Source organism: Narcine bancroftii, chromosome 11 (assembly GCF_036971445.1).
Source record: "Narcine bancroftii isolate sNarBan1 chromosome 11, sNarBan1.hap1, whole genome shotgun sequence".
In the NCBI taxonomy this organism is placed as follows: Eukaryota; Metazoa; Chordata; class Chondrichthyes; order Torpediniformes; family Narcinidae; genus Narcine; species Narcine bancroftii.
The window spans coordinates 105,116,136-105,133,416 of record NC_091479.1 but is presented as its reverse complement, the minus strand read 5'-3'; the positions used below and the strand labels follow the sequence as shown (position 1 = coordinate 105,133,416).

The 17,281-nt window shown below is 49.5% G+C and overlaps 1 protein-coding gene across 4 annotated transcripts in view; it reads right to left on the bottom strand.

Moving 5' to 3' along the window:
* Nucleotides 1–1,769: 1,769 nt before the first annotated feature.
* LOC138746280 (anoctamin-4-like) overlaps nt 1,770–17,281 on the bottom strand; it is a 53,226-nt gene continuing 37,714 nt past the window's right edge. Inside the window, exons 18-26 of one of the 4 annotated variants that reach the window (XM_069904465.1) lie at nt 17,200–17,257; nt 15,326–15,423; nt 12,524–12,666; nt 12,240–12,392; nt 9,259–9,406; nt 7,891–8,010; nt 6,703–6,808; nt 3,877–4,083; nt 1,770–2,428 (exon numbers count right to left, since the gene is read on the bottom strand). In XM_069904465.1, the coding sequence (XP_069760566.1) occupies nt 3,892–4,083; nt 6,703–6,808; nt 7,891–8,010; nt 9,259–9,406; nt 12,240–12,392; nt 12,524–12,666; nt 15,326–15,423; nt 17,200–17,257 (1,018 nt within the window). In that variant the 3' untranslated portion in view covers nt 1,770–2,428; nt 3,877–3,891. Of the gene's footprint in view, nt 4,084–6,702; nt 6,809–7,890; nt 8,011–9,258; nt 9,407–12,239; nt 12,393–12,523; nt 12,667–15,325; nt 15,424–17,199; nt 17,258–17,281 lie in introns of all 4 variants that reach the window. The other 3 variants (XM_069904464.1, XM_069904467.1, XM_069904468.1) reach the window with 3 other exon arrangements.

The window sequence follows — 17,281 nt, the reverse complement described above, 5'->3', positions numbered from 1 at the left end:
GGCTCTGAATGGGCAACTAAACCTCACCAAAGCCTTCGACACCGTGAGCAGGAAAGGGCTTTGGCAAATACTAGAGCGCATCGGATGTCCCCCAAAGTTCCTCAACATGATTATCCAACTGCACAAAAACCAACAAGGTCGGGTCAGATACAGCAATGAGCTCTCTGAACCCTTCTCCATTAACAATGGCGTGAAGCAAGGCTGTGTTCTCGCACCAACCCTCTTTTCAATCTTCTTCAGCATGATGCTGAACCAAGCCATGAAAGACCCCAACAATGAAGACGCTGTTTACATCCGGTACCGCACGGATGGCAGTCTCTTCAATCTGAGGCGCCTGCAAGCTCACACCAAGACACAAGAGAAACTTGTCCGTGAACTACTCTTTGCAGATGATGCCGCCATTTTAATAAAGCAAGGTCATATTACATGGAATTGTTTTGCCCGATAGATTCACCATCAGCAGAAATTGCCTGAAGTGCCTCTTACAGTCAGAGAAAGAGAAGCAAAAGCGAGTCTCCCCCTCCCCCCACCGAATCACTGAGCGTCCATAGCAAACCTTCAGCCCCTTGCAGCCACACAGAGTCCAGTCTGAACCATCGGCAGCCCGAGCTCCAGATCTGAACCTCCAATACAGTCAGGAACCCTTCAGTGCCTTTGGCACCCCCTCGCATCCTGTTTCCGATACCTGGTCCTCCTTCAGCAAACAGGGGATGGTCTCCCCATTTTCTGGTGCCCTGCGTCAGTTTACCACTCCCCTGGAGTCCGCAGCCCCTCGTGGCAGCTGCCGATCAGAGGCGCTGCCATCTTGGGTCCAGACCCCACGGTTGCAGGAGTTTAAAACCCCGTCAGCTTCTTCAACGGCCATGCTGAGCTGACTGCAGTCGGACTGAGCAGTTGGTCCCCGCGGGAGCGCTGTATCTCCGCTCCTCGTTGGTCCGCACCAAAGCTGCCATGACAGCAGCTTCAGAAACACCGCCATTTTAACATTACCCCTCCCCACCTCCCCCCCTCCTGACACTTCCCCACCCCGTCTCGTTCACACAAGAGCCTTCCTGCATCCACCTCACACACACTTCAATTAGGGATCAAAAAATAAGTGAAGTAAATAAAACCAAACTGCATTTAACTGTCATGATTTTGAAGAATTTAGTGTGAAAGTAGAGTGAAGAGCCACAAACCCCGTACCACGTGCATCCATGCCCAACGTACAGCTGTCCACCCTCCCCAACCAAGCATCGAGCTCCGGCCCAAAACCAGAAACAAGCCGGTTAAAGGGGGCCTTTGGTGGTCTGACAACAAACACAAATGTAGCTGCACATACAGACTGTTAACTGCTTTGCAAAACAGGAGAATTCTGTTACAGCAAGAAGCACAGCCAGGAGCAGCTGTTGCAATTCCGAGAGAGTGTCCTCGTGGCTTACAAATCATCTGTTTTATACCGTCAGACCCCTCAGGTTCTGGAAAATTGGAACAGACTGCTCCATACAAATACACATTCCTTAGAATTCTCTCATCTTTTACTACCTTACCAAATAAGGAAGTTGTTATTAGCACCAGCTGTCAGAATGGAATACTGACATCTTCTGCTTCCAGTCAGTATTTTAAAACTTACTGTCTCGTCCAGAGATGGACAGGGACCTTGGAGGATAATGAAGTCAGGAGGCACTGATCGGCAAAGGAATCCTTCACTGGCAGATCTCCACCAAACTGCCACCCATTTTGGGCCATTCGGCTGGTAAATGGGGCTTTGAAAAAACTGAAGCAATTCATCACTCTTCAAACTCCAAATGGATGTTTATTTAAATCTGCATCACACAATATACAAGCAATAAATATGGTTCACGTTCATGAACAGATCCTAAACCATGACATTTCAGTACTTTCCCTTTTGCTATTTCCAAGTAGTTTGCATTTTACATCGGCCTCAACAACCGTTCAAAAGTAGCAAGAGCGAGAAGTTTAAAAAAAACATCAGGAAACAAGGTTGTTCACCTTTCTAATTGTTTGGTAGGAAGTGTGTGCAGAACCGGACTTGGAGAGATTATGCAAAATAGTTTTCAGAAATTCTTATTTACATTTAAATCGGGATGTTGTGTAAAAGTCTGGAGTCAGGTGATGAGAAAGATCCTCCGGAACTGGGTTACATAGCAAACCAGTGTAAAACAGTCACCCGTTTGAAGTTAAAATGGGTGTGCAGAATTACATTATTTAATGAATGACATGATAAACATGCTGACACAAGCCCTAATACAGTTGGGATCATGTGCTGAGTTGCAGAAGTCTTCATGGTCCATCTTGTGGCAGATGAACACCAGCGAGCTCTTGCCCCCTACCACGTGGTGTTTACTCAGTCTGGGAAATGCTGCTTGCAGGAGCCGCAGGGAAGAAGTCCAAAGTCTGCAGAGCCACAACAATGGACGGCTTTCATCTTCCAGAGAGGAAAAGATGAGCAGGTGGAGAAAAATGCAAATTGTTTCATTAGCAGGCCAACTCTTTTTATCAAGACCTCTGCGGAAAGTCCAACACGCGCTCCCACGGGGTTCAAGCGCCCAATATGGACTGCTGTTGGTTCTGTACAAGTTTTAATCAGACCTTAAAGTAGGCTTTTTCCACTGAGGGTCAGTGAGATACAAATGAGAGGACATGGGTTCAGGGTGAAAGGGGAAAGGTTTTGGGGGAACATGAGGGGGAGCTTCTTCACACAAAGAGTGGTAGGGGTGTGGAACGAGCTGCCAGCGAAGTGGTGAATGTGGGATCAATTTCATAATTTAAGAAAAATTTGGACAGGTACATGGATGGAGAAGGAGGGGTGTATGGAGGGCTTTGGACTGGGTACAGAATAATAGTTTGGCATCGACTAGAAGAGCCAAAGAGTTTGTTTTACTTGCTGTGGTGTTCTATGGTCAGCAAGGTCCACAAAGCTGGAGAGTAGAAAGAATTCACCTAGATGTTACTGGGAATGGAGGGCTTGAGGAACAAGGAAAGGCTGGGACCTTTCTCCCTGGAGCATAGGAGGCTGAGGGGGTGACCTCTCTGAGGTGTATAAAATCATGAGAGATGTCGATCAGCTCTGCATGTGCTGAGCAAACAACAGATGTGGCAGGAGGAGCTCAGCAGATCAGGCTGCATCTTCGGAGAGAAGTGAGCAGTCAGCTTTGTGGGTCAGCACCTTCACTTCAGGGTCGGAGATTAAAAGCCTTGAGGGCACAGTTTTAAGGTGAGAGGGGACCCAGAGACAAGATTTTCCACACTGAGGGCTGCAGGTATGGGGAATGAGGTGCAGAGGGAGTGGTAGAAGTGGGGATAGTTACATCCAGACAGGTATGTGGATAGGAAAGACTTGGAGGGATATGGGCCAAACTCGCATTGGCATGGATGAGCCACCTTGATTTATAGTATCCACTGGTGACCTTGATCAACGGACAATCACTGGCCCCATAGGTGAACATCCTCAGTTGTGTTCCAAGGGGCCACTGTCACAGATAAGGGATTGGTCAGTTAAAACCAAGCATGTTGGAATTTCTTCTGTGAATCAGTGGAGGTGTTTTATGATGAAGGTGCATGCATTTTTGAAAGATCAGGGAATTGTCACAGGAGAGGTGTTGAGGCTGTCACAAATAAGAGGGGCTAAATTGACTACTCGTGCTATTTTGTGGCATCTTCAGTCAGTGCATTGTTGGTTGTGAAGTTCTCGGCGACACGTGGTCGACGTTCACCTTCCCTGCTGTGATTCTGAGCAGCCAAAGGTGCAACTCGTCACGAGGTGGGTGTCTACTGCAGGACGCAGCGTTTGGGCTGGACATACGTCAGGGGGAGATGGTTTTGCTGCAGCACCGAGTCTGTTCAAAGCCCGAGGTCTGAAAGGCAAGTGAATACCTCCGTGGGGTACGCTCATGGCCACTCATTATGATAGCTCTTCCCACTACTCTTCCTGGCACTGCGTTCCTTCTGAAGTCTCTCCAGCTCTGCCTCGTACATCATCTCCTGAATGAGGTACTTCTCCCGCCGCATTCGATCCCGCAGGTTTTTCGGTAGGTCAGGAATCATGTACGCGATCAGGGTCTTGATGGAGAAAACCAGATGCTGTGGAGGGCGATAAAATGAGGCTCATTAGGGACTGTCTGACAAATCCAAGCAGCTGTCTCTTCACAAGGATAATGGAGGAAGCTGGGTTCTCCTGCAGGGACAGTCACCAGACACAACCTGTCATGGAACTCAGCACTCTTACAATCAAAGCCGACAGTGCCAGATGGAGACGAGGAGGTTAGACTGGTGATTAAAGCCGACGACACCAGATGGAGACGAGGAGGTTAGAGGTGTGTAGGATTCTCACTTCATTACTCTCATTACAGAGACATGCAGCAAGTCTCCAAAAACTGTGCCTCTGACCCTGAATGTACTCAGTGGAATCCAGATGACCAAAGACTTCCACCTCTCCGTCTTCCAGTTTGTCCAGCGGATGGCAACATCACTCACTGAGGGAGGGCAGGGGTGAGACCTTTCGTTGAAGGTGGTGTGCCTGGGGGAAGGGTTTTCTGGGGTTTAATGTGGAGGTACTGAAGGAGGGGGGCAGTGGTGTCAGTGGCTGCACCTGCCCCGTTCGTCATATAGTGGACTAAAAGGCGACACGCAGGTCAGGGGCTTTTCCAGTCACGTACAGCCCCTCTGCACCTTACAAAAGCAGAGCCTGGAAACAGGCCCTTCAGCCAGCCATTCCCCTGCTGACCACCAAACACCCTTCACACGAACATCATACATAATTTCCCATCGACTCCCTGCAGACTCTACCCACTAACCCCACACTTCGGGATGTGTGAGGAAACCAGAACATCCAGTAGGAAACCCATCTGGTCACGGGGAGACCATGCAAACTCCACCTATATAGTGCAAGATGTCAGATTGTACCCGAGTCATTAGGGTGGAGAAGCAGCATCTCACTTGCTGCACCCCCGCTCTGCCCTCCGGTTGCACCCCCCCACCCACCCCCCCGCCCACAGTTCCTGGCCACATGCATTGGGGTATTTAGGTACGAGGCCAGGAGAGAGCAGTGTTTAGATCATAAACCAAGACATCCCCAGAGTGAAAGGCATTTCCGTGAAAGTTTGTCAGTTGCGGTATGCCAATCTGCGTAATAGTGTATTTGGACGGCACAGGCTCATGGGCTGGAAAGGCCTCTTCCCATGCTGCATGTCTGAATTTAAACATACACTTGTCTTTAAATCCTGTCTTCTCTCTAGTTCTGTCGCTCTTTTCCCCCACCCCTCGGCTCCTTTCACAGAAACAAAATCAATTTTCACCTCCTTATTATATCCAATTCACACCTTTTGTCTGTTGATCTGGACTCCTCCCTCTCTCATTCTTCCCCCTTTCTCTCTAGTCTTTAATTCAAACACCTGCCTGCTTTTTATTTGTACCTTGAGGAACAGCTCAGGCCCAAAACATTGGTAATACATCTTTCCCTCCTACGGACGCTGCGAGACCGGCTGAGTTCCTCCAACATTTTTGTGTTTTTACTACAGTCACAGACTTTCGTGTTTCACTTTAAATTCAAACACATGACAACTAAAGCATGGGATCAGGAGAAGACCATTCAGCCCTTCATCTGCTCCCAATCTGTGAGATCACATCTGACCTGTGAGCTGATCTGCAGCACCTCCCTCCCCACCCCCGCAGAGTCTTTCAACCCAGCATCAGGTGCTCTGTAGAGCTGGACATGACACTGTTGAATGCACACTCAGATATTGTGTGCAGTTCCAGTCCTCGTGCTAATGGGAAGGAATTATTACATTGAAAAGAGAAAATAGATTCACAGGGATACCATTGTATATGAGGGCATGAGTTACAGGGAGAGGATGGGACAGTTTTCCCTGGAATACAGGAGGCTGAGGGGTGACTAATCAAAAAAGTGAATGCTCACAGTGTTTTCCCAGGTCAGGAGAGACTAAATTTACAAGGCAAAGGTTTACAAAGAAGGATGAAAGATTTAAAGAGGGCCAGAAAGGCATTTTTTAAAAATTATGTAGAGAGTGATGGGTCTGTGGAACAAGCTGCCAGAGGATGGGGTAGATGTGAACTTTTGGACAAGAAGGTTGAGCAGGATATAGGACAAAAGCAAGCAATTGGGAATAGCTCAGATGGGCAACATGGGTTGGTCTAAATAAGAAGGGCTGAAAGGCCTATTTCCTCATTGAACATCTCTATGAATAACAAAAGAAGTGCTCTGGATCTCTCCCATAAGACCACAGATATAGGAGGAACTAGGCCATTCAGCCCATCGAGTCTTCTCCACTATTCTATCATGAGTGGATCCATTCTCCCACTCAGTCCACTCTCACGCCTTCTCCCCATAACCTCTGATACCCTGACTATTTGGATACCTGCCCAATTAAAAATGTTTCTCAACCACACTCCTTGAACCACAGGTTTAACTTTTAGATTCTTTCTGCTAGTCCCAGTCTCCCCAACTTATAAACATAGAGGCACATCAGCAAGAGCAAAGAGGAAACAGTTTTAATTCCAGTTTCTTTGTGCACCCCTGCAGAAAATCCTGCACTCAGACTACTGACCAAATTCATTAATGGCTCCTTTCTCCGCCTATTCTGCTAAGCGGCAGAGTATTCCTGGCATTTGTGTCCCAGGTTTCTCTTGGACATTGTCTGCCATTCATGGACTGACAGAAGTGGAATTGCAGAGGCCCCTTACCTCGAACACAATGATGAACGCCAGGCGTGCTGCCAGCACGTGCCAGAACTGGATTGTGTAGGTGTACGGATGCTTGGAGTTCGGGGGTTCCCTGTAGTCACGATACCTTGCAAATAGTTAAACATTATTCCACAGTCATAATTTGATCAAAACAGTTTCAATCTGACACAAAGATTCCCTGCCGACCATCACCCTGACTCAGAGGCAGGGCGATGATGACTGCACACTGGAGCTCAAAATCCGGACTGATAGTTGGCATCAGTACTGAGGGAGGGCCACGCTGTTAGAGGTGACATCAAACCTGTAGGGCTCCCTCAGAGAACACGGAGGGGAGGGGTGGGCTCCATGCATGGGAAGAATGGCCTCTAGATTGAAATGTTGATGGATTATCTCTGACCTACCTCAGAAAATTGATGTTTCCCCAAAGCACTAATTAGTCCAATGGTTCTCAACCTTTCTTTTTCCACTCACATATCACCTCAAGTTGTCCTTTACGAACCGCAGACCTCCTATGCATTGGGTGCCATCGGCACTCTGTGGTTAGTAGGGGATTACTTAGGTTGCATGTGAGTGGAAAAGTTGAGAATCACTGAATGAGAGGAACTGTATGAGAGAGCATGATCCTACACACAGTAACAAAATAAGTGGCCAGGTCTTCTGTTGGTTCAAATTGGTCGAGACAAATCGACAAATAAGAGTGTGGAAACGTTGCTAATTTCCTGCAGCTAACCAACACACAATCCTTTACACCTTCCCAAAGGCAGCCTGGGCTCTCACTCAATAACATACCGACAGAGTGCCGATCAGTGGGACACCAGCATGACGCTCTCTCCACATTGCATAACATTCCCTCTCAACTAACTCTCAACATGGTCTCAACCCTAACCCTGGAACCCTTCAAACCCTTCATGGCAGTTGGGATGACAATGTGTGTGGGTTGGAGAGCTGAAGGTCATTTCGGTACCATCCTGGTTCCAACCCTGACCGCTTTCAATCTTCCTCAGGCCTGGCTCGATCTGAACCTCAGTGACACAATGCCTCTGCATCCTTCCCCAAATCCACGGGCAGCCACCCACAATCAGGAATGTTAGTGAAGCCGCTCACCAAGATTCTGCTTCTCAAGCAAACACAAAAGCTCTTGTGGGCGTAGCGGGTGTTCGGAGCAGCGTGGGGTCACCAAGCTCCTACCTGCAGTATTTCACTTCCATCTCAAAGGAGTCCGTGCTGTTCGATAAGGGTTCAAAGTGCGGTTCAAAATCAGCCACCAGGAATATGGAGAGGCTGGCATTAATGTAACCAACCATGCAACTGAGAAAGAGCAACAGACAACCTGAGAGTTCACATTGCCCAACACCTCGGCTGCTTAGGGGCGTTTGGGAGCTCGCGGGGGGTGGTCTAAACCCTGTTACTGCTCAGTGGGAGAGGCAGTGGATGGTAAACCTTGGGCCTAGATCTGAAATTCAACCAGCGCAAAGAAAGGGGCGGGATCCAACTAAGGAAGAATCCTGTGGTTGGGTCCGAGCTCTATAATCATACATCTTCCTCATCACAGACATCAAGGGGGGTGGGCATATGTACCGGTGGAGAACAGACGGCGGCGGGGTGGGGGGGGGAGAATGTGTACCGGTGGAGAATAGACAGCAGGAGGTAGGGGGGGGGGAAGAATGTATACCGGTGGAGAACAGACCGCGGTGGGGGGGGGGGGGGGGGAGAGAATGTGTACCGGCTTCACCATGGAGATCAGAGTGAGCCATAGTGAGGATCTGGTGCAGGTCAGTATTAGAGAGGGGATGGTGTTTGATGCTGGGGGACGTGAAGCGTGAAGAGAACTCCTTTCAGTCGAGACCTTTCCCATGATGCAATGAGTAGCAAAGGAGTACATGTAAGCTCCTCATCGGCCATAGAACAGATATCACAGGGTCTCTGATGTGGTTCCTTTAAGAGGACATCAGGGATAAGCACAGAAACAACAGGCCAGTGAGGAGTGCGTTATGGAGACAGCATTGATGTAAGTGGTCAGGGAGAGTCGGTTCTGGTCAGTGGAAGACAACCCCTGCCTCAGGAATCCGATGGAATGTAAAAGGTCACTAAAGGCAGGGTGGTAGAGGTTGGTGAAGAGATCTTGCATGGGACAGTGGTACAGAAGGTGCTCCCTATGTCACCCAGTCACACCCACAGGTCCCACAGTTGCCTTCCCGCCATGTCGCCCCCTCCCCCACATCGCCCCAAAGTCATGCCTTTAGGTCTCCCAGTTACCCCCCAGTCACCTCAGTCACACTGCATCGCCCCCAGGGTTGCCCTCCCATTGCCCCTAGGGTTGTCCAGCCACACCCGCGGGTCCCCCAGTCACCCCCCTGAATTTCCCCAACCCACGCATCCCTCCCGGTGTTGCCTCCTCCCCCACATTGCCCTAAAGTCACCCCAGACCCTCTGTATCGCCCCCAGGGTTGCCTAGATCATGGACAAAGATTACCTGTCAGCCACCACTCTCCTGCCCCAGTCCCCGCATCAGGCCACCATGTTACTGATGGCTGAATGAGTCATAAACACACTTACTTTTCTCCTGCCTTCCCCTGTCCAGCACAAGGTCCGTATTTGTACGCATACACCAAGCGGGGGATTAAGTCGGAGGTGATGGCGATAACAAAGGCATTGGTGATGACTGACAGCACCCCGATGCTTTCCAGAATGCTGTACCAGATCCCTGAGGACAGCAATGCAGGCACTATTCAGAGTCTGCAGGATGGGAACGTTGCTCAGGCCATCACACCCCCCCTCCCCCTCATCAACTCCACAACATCTCCCTGTCTCAGAAAAGCAGCCAAATTAACAGTCATCCCACCCCGGCCACCCCTCCTGCCAGGACGAATGTCCACCACCAGAACCAAGGGCAATTCCGTATCTGCCACCAGCAGGGGTTTGAACAAGCCCAACGGATATATGATGCTTCCTTCACTTTGCACATTATTTTTTCTAAAAGGTACAGTGTGTTAGAAGGCCCTTCTGGGCCATGAAGCCCCTGCTGTCCAATTACTCTACCAACGCTGTATATTTGGAGGGTGGAAGGAAACCAAAGCGGCCAGAGAAAAGTTACATGTCAAACTCCTCGCAGACAGAGGGCGAATCAATGATGGGGGAAGAGGGGGTGGGAGTGGTGGTGGGATGAGGGGAGAGCCCCAGGTCTGGGTGAGGACTTCTGATGAGGACTCCAACAGAACCCTGATGCACATCAGAAGTCGGAATGTCTCTGTGGTAAGGCAGTGGGAACATCGAGCAGATGGAGGGCAAGCCCTGAGCCCCAAAGATCCTGTGCCTGAACTAGTGGGTTTGGACTCACCTGGTGGTTCCATGATCTGGCCACAGCTTATTAAAAACCCCAGGGTGGTCCAAATCCAAATCACAAATAGAAAATCCTGGAAACACTCAGCAAGTCAGACAGCGTCTGAGAGACAGGCAGAGTTGCAGTTACAGCAGGTTTAAAGAGACAAATGAACGTTGGCCTTCCTCGCTAGAGGAATTGAATTCAAGAGCAGGGAGGTCATGGTGCAACTGTACAAGGTCCTGATGAGGCCGCATCTGGAGAACTGCGTGCAGTTTTGGTCTCCAGACTTGAGGAAGGATTGATGGCCTTGGAGGCAGCCCAGAGGATCCCGGAGATGAGTGGATTGACCTACGAGGGGAGACTAAATCGTCTGGGATTGTACTCACTTGAATTCAGAAGAATGAGAGGAGATCTTATAGAGACATAGAATTATGGAAGGGATGGAGGCAGGAAAATTGTTTTCACCAGAACGAGGGGTCGCAGCCTCAAGATTTAAGACGGAGTTGAGGAAAAACTGTTTTTTTCCAGAGAATAGTGATTCTCTGCTCAGGGAAGCAGTTGAGACAACTTCATTAAACATATTTAGATAGATTTTTACATAAAAAAGGAATTAAGGGATATGGGAAAAGGCAGGTCGGTGGAGTTCAGTCAATGATCAGATCAGCCAGGATGGCCGACTCCTGCTCATATTTCTTAAGTTTTATGTTGTTTTAAACACACAGTTTTGAGGTAATTAGCACTGAGAACATTTTCGAAAGCAATCCAAATTCTCACGTTGCCATTGTGAGAGGGATATTCAGTTTATCAGGAGGCAGACTTTCTTTTCAATAGCACCATTCATCCCAAAATAACTGTGGTGTCAGCATGCTCACAGCAGGAAGCCTGGGGATGTATCCACACCCTACACACCAGTGACCAAGCACCTCATCCTACTGGGGTGAATAGAAAAAAGATCCAATGAACAGCTGCTCCGATAGAGCTGTCGTCCATTGGGAGTGGGGGAAAAGTGGGAAGACCCTGAGAATTATGGCCTGCCCCAAATACCAAGATGCTCTTCAAACAAGGGCAGAAAGATCAGTCAGTTCAGTGCATGTCCCTCCTCACCAGTCTCATTGCCCATCATAGATGATTTTGGGGATGAGGGCGTTAGCTTATGAGAAGAGATCAAGTCACTTGTACTCGCTGAAGTTCAGAAGATTAAGATTAAGATTAAGATTAAGAGGGGCCTTAGAGAAACATCTTGATCGTGTTATATGGCGAGCTCTCCACTGGCCACCGTGACAGAGGTGCACCAAAGAGAAGGTACAAGGACTGCCTGGAGAAATCTCTTGGTGCCTGCCACATTGACCACCGCCAGTGGGCTGATAACGTCTCAAACCGTGCATCTTGGCGCCTCACAGTTTGGCGGGCAGCAACCTCCTTTGAAGAAGACCGCAGAGCCCACCTCACTGACAAAAGGCAAAGGAGGAAAAACCCAACGCCCAACCCCAACCAACCAATTTTCCCCTGCAGCCGCTGCAACCGTGTCTGCCTGTCCCGCATCGGACTTGTCAGCCACAAACGAGCCTGCAGCTGACGTGGACTTTTACCCCCTCCATAAATCTTCGTCCGCGAAGCCAAGCCAAAGAAGAAAAGAGAGAAACATATCGAATATGAAAGGAATGGATAGAAACGGGGAAGTTGTTTCCACTGGCAGATGAGTTTAGAACTAGGGGGGGGGGGGGGAAACACAACCTCAGGATTCAGGGGAGTGGCTTGAAGATTTAGGTCAGAAATTGAGGAGGATCTGTTTCTCCCAGAGACGGGCGAATCTGTGGAATTGCCTGCCTACGGAGCAGTAGAGGCCGCCTCAGTGAATATATTTAACGCACAGATTGATAGATTGCTTCACAATTATGAAATTAAGGGTTATAGAAAAACAAGCCCTTTCAGCCCAGAAGCCCTTGCTGCCCAATTATATTCAATTAACCTACAACTACGTTCCGAAAGGTGGGAGGAAACAGGAGCCCCTGGGAAAACCCACACAGACAAGGGGAGAGCATACAAACTCCTTACAGACAGCGCAGGTTCGAAACCCCGGTCATGATCGCTGGTGCTGTAACAATGTTGCGCTAATCCTGCCAATCTACACCAGATCAGCCACGACCTTTATTGAATAGCAGAGCAGGCTCGACAGGCCTGATGGCTGACTCCTGTCCATTTTCCCCACCCTCACCTATGTCTTTGGCTCTCGAAGCCAGAGGTCTCCTCCACTGGGTGACAAACTTGTATGCATCGAGCCGGATCTCAATGATGTTGTTCAACAAAGCGAGGAGTGGGGCCAATGGAAAAGCTGCCACAAATATCGTCGTAAATCCAAACTGAAGAACTGGAGGCGGTGGGGGAGAGAGAGAGAGGGGAGGAGGGAGAAAGAAAGGGAGAGCGGAAGGAGTCAACAAGAACATGCCTTAATATCACACACTGTACCACAAAACCTGGAACAGTTGAAGTCCTGCTTACTCATCTCCAGGTATTCCTCAAATAGTCCGTAGGTGTTGACAGGCTGCAGATTGTAATCTTTCTCCCACTGTGGAAAGCTTGGCTTGCTGGGGTCATGATGGTCTCGTCTCACTTTCCTCCTCGACAACCAATTCTGAAGAAGCCTTTGGGCAAGAGGAAAACACGCCTCATTGTGATGGCTTTCTGCAGAGGCCAGCACACATTTCACTCCTCAAAGCTATGCTGCTTTCATCAAAACTGGCACAACTCCATCAAATTAACCTGTTTTAAAAAGTTTGGTCAAAGGGGCAAGTTTCAAGAAGAGACTAGAAAAGGAGAAGGTAGATGCAGAGAGGTTTAGATGGGTTTCGACAGTGTTGAAGGCATGGTGGTTTCCCCTCCCAGCATTAAATCCCAGTTGTACTATGTTCCATTTCTTCTTCTTTGGCTTGGCTTCGCGGACGAAGATTTATGGAGGGGTAAAAAGTCCACGTCAGCTGCAGGCTCGTTTGTGGCTGACAAGTCCGATGCGGGACAGGCAGGCACGGTTGCAGCGGCTGCAGGGGAAAATTGGTGGGTTGGGGTTGGGTTTTTCCTCCTTTGCCTTTTGTCAGTGAGGTGGGCTCTGCGGTCTTCTTCAAAGGAGGTTGCTGCCCGCCAAACTGTGAGGCGCCAAGATGCACGGTTTGAGGCGAGATCAGCCTACTGGCGGTGCCCAGCATTAAACCCCCATCGTGTTGTGTATCCCCTTGTGCATGGTCCCCACCCCAGCATTAAACCAGATGTCCTATTGGTCACATCTTGGATTTTACATCCTATGCCACCAACTCATCAAAGGTTGGGAAGTGGAACTGGAGGTAGGCCCTGATCCAACCCCGAACCTTCCCATTGGAAGGTGGGGGGACCTGCCCCCAGCAAGGGGGGATCATTTGCCCCCAGAGAGGATGGGAGGAACCTGCTCAGTGTGAGGATATCCCTGGAGGTTCTGCTAAGCCAACCACAGCACAAAGAGGAAAACACAAAAGTCTGCAGACCCTGTGGTTGAAGTAAAAACACAATTCTGGAGAAACTCAGCTGGTCACAGTGTCCTTGACGTGACCAAGATAAAGATATCGTTAAATGGATCTAGGAATACAGGTACATATTTCCCTAAAGTGCTGTCATTGGTACAATACATAAGGCCACACCAATGTCTTGTACAATTTTACCACAACATCCCGACTTCTGTACTCAATAGTGAAAACACAAAGCTGGGGAATCTCAGCCGGTCAAACTGTCCACTTTATGTAGCAAAGATAAAGATACGTAATCAATGTTTCAGGCTTGAGCCTCTCATCAACATGAAGCCAAGTGCCCGCACCTGCCTACATTTGTCTCACACCTTGATGAAGGGCTCAAGCCTAAAATATTGGTTCTGGATCTTTCTTTGCTCTATAAATGACACTGTTTGACCTGCTGAGGGGTGTGTGTGTGTGTATGTGTGTTTCCACAGTACATGCCTCAATATTTGCCACTTATATCACGTTTAATAGATTCGCAGGTAGGGAGATTCATGAGGGAGGTTGGGAATTGATGGGAGAGACACTAACCAGAATTTTACATAAACCTTTCTGAGAGCACTCTGGAACCTGGCAGCAACAGAGAAAAGAGAGTTTGTGTGAGATGGGCTAGTGTGGTCTGGTGAGAAAGACCAATCAGACAGCAGGATGATCTGCTCGAGGAAAGTTCTTAGCAGACAGTTGGCCTGGCTGGTGGTGGACGGGAAGCCAGGGGACACAGGCTTTCACAGAGAGAAGATTTGAGGAGAATGTTCCTGGCCAGTTTCAATGGCCTAACTCCCTTTCCTGCTGTTGTCCACTTCCTTAATCTTTCTGCTCATGTCTTCTGACAGAGAGCTGCTTAATAACCCAGCACAGTAACAGGCCCTTCCAGCCCACGAGCCCGTGCCACCCAATTACACCCAACTGACTTACAACCGTGGCACATTTCAAAGGGTGGGAGGAAACAGGAGCCCCCGGGGAAAACCCACACAGACATGGAGAGAACGTACAAACTCCTTACAGACAGCATGGGATTCTAACCCGGTCCCTGGTGCTGTAACGGCATTTTGCTAACTGGGCAGTGGAACTCATAACTAAGTGGCAGGGCAGACTCGATGGGCTGAATGACCTATTCCTGCTCCTATGTTTTCAGGGGAAAGTGAGGTATCTCCCACCTAGGGAAGGAAGTGTGGGTCTAGATATACTGGGGTTCATGGAGACCACACCTGGGGTGATACCCCTCCTACCTGGGCAAGGAAGCATTGAGCATGGCTGGAATCCTGGACCAATCCCTGGGATGAGAGTTGTCCCACGAGGACAGGGATCTGATTGTATTCTCTGCAGTAGAACGAGAGGGGACTTCACTGGTCCTCAGCAAAGGAATGGTGCCGAGCCCCTGAACACTGGGCCCAAAGTGCATCTACAAACTTGCGTTATGAACTTGATGGTTATTGGAGCTGCCTGCCTGATGCTGCCCCTGCTGAGGGTAGGATGGACAGACACCCGCTGTTCAGGCTTAGGACCTTAGAAACGAGGGCTCAGCCACAGGCAGGGCTGTACATGGGATGGATGTGAGGGGGGGGGGAAAACATGCAACGGATGGGGAATACATCACGGGTTGAAGGGGGCAGGGAACACGTCACTCAGGGTGAGGGAGGTAGGGGGCACGTCACTCAGGGTGAGGGAGGTAGGGGGCACATCACAGGGTGAGGGAGGAGGGGCAGGGGGCTGGGGAAGGGTGTCTCTGCCTGAACCTTTGACCAGCAATCCTGCCTTTACTCACGGGTAGCCAAGCTCCACGAGGTTATTCCAGATCTGCTTCAGGACCATGATAATTCCCATTTGCAGGCAGAGATCCACAAGGCAGCCACTTGGGTGACACTGTAGGGGGGAGACAAAGAGGATGCCATAACATTCAGGCAGTGGGGCTGGCTTGATACATCACAAGCACGTAGATTGCAGGTACAGAAAGGCAAATGGGACGTCGGCCACCACTGGTGGAGGGATTGAACACATAAGCAGGGAGGTTCTGCTGCAAACGTACAGAGAACCTGGTGTGGTTACACCTGGAGTACTGGGTTCAGTTCTGATCTCCTTACTAGAGGAGATGTACACTGGCTTTGGAGGTGGTGTAGAGGAGATTCACTGGGTTGATTCCATAAATGTGGGGTTCTGCTGTGAGGAGAGATAGAGTTGCTGGAGTTTAAGAGAGGGAGAGAGAATCTTCTTGAAACATTCAAAATTATGAAATGAATCTACAGGATAGAAGCAGGAAAGTTGGTCCCACTGTTGGTGAAATGAGAACTTGGAGACATGGCCTCAAGATTTAAAAGAGTAGATTTAAGGTAGATGAAGAGGAACTGCCTGTTCCAGAGAGGAGTGGAGGCCACCTAGCTCATTAAATCTATTTAAAGACAGCCATTCTCAATAGGGGCCCTACAGCCTTCCAGGGGCCACAGCCCATTTTAGTAAAAGCCTTGTTTTCTTTTCACCTTGTGTAACGTGCACGTAAATAATTTTTGCGTAGTCGGTCGGCGAGAAGTTGGAAGAAACCAAAAGTTGACTGTTTCACAGGGAAGGGGCCCATAAACTTTGAGCAGAGTTTTGGGTTGTGGGGGGGGGCACAGCCAAAAAGAGTTTGAGAATGGCTGATGGAAGGAATAGTTAGATAGGCTTTTGCACAGTAGGGGAATTTAGGGTTATGGGGCAAAGGCGGTGGGGTGAAGTTGAGTCCATGGCCAGATTAGCCATGATCCTTCTGAAGGGTCGATCAGGCTCGACGGGCCACATGGCCGACTCCTGCTCATGTCACCAGCCTGAAAGTCATGGGTTCAGATCTCATCCCTGGGTCTAGAATCCAGTAACCAAGCAGAAAACCCTGGAGAGGTCCTGGGCCAGTGATGAACCTTGCAGCCGTCACTAAAATCAAAGATGAGCAGATGTCGAAAACATCGGTTGGAAAATCCTGGGGGTGAAACATGCAAGTCTGCAGACACCATGATTGTAGTAAAAACACAGGAACTCAGCAGGTCTCTGATGTTTTGGGCCTGAGCCCGTCCTCAAGGTATGTCAAGATTCTTGAGGACGGGCTCAGGCCCAAAACAACGGATACACATCTCTACGGACCTGCTGAGTTCCTCCAGCATCGTGTTTCTACTTCAACCACGAGGTCTGCAGACTTTTATGTTTTACTTCTGCCAGAAAGATGTTCACTTACAGCCACCATTAACTATCGGAACGTGGGCTTTCACACACGGACCAACACAAGTATACCAGGACATGTACACACGTTCACAGAGGTTTTCACACACAGGGAGAAGGGCTGAAAACAAACCCCTTTATATTCAACCCATAAAATACTGGGTTGATGTGGGGGGAGGGTGCACAGGGGCAGGGGAAAGATGCGCATGTGGGAGTGGGTGGAGGGTCTGTCGGAGAGGATGAGGGTAGAGGTTGTGTGTGGGAGAGAGGGAGCATGTGTGGGAGAGAGGGAGCATGTGTGGGAGAGGGTAGAGGTTGTGGGGGGGTCTGTGGGAGGGGAGAGGGAGGAGGTTCATGGACAAAGAAAGGTTCGAGGCCTGTGGGCCTAAAGTGGAAGCATGGGACAAGCTGAGGGGGGAAAACAGTCCCATGGCCATGAAAACAGGTGACTCTCACCTCTTCCAACCTCCACCTGTTCAGCACTCTCAGGTATGCCCCGGGACGTCCTGTCAACCTGAGGATGAACAGAGACCCTGAG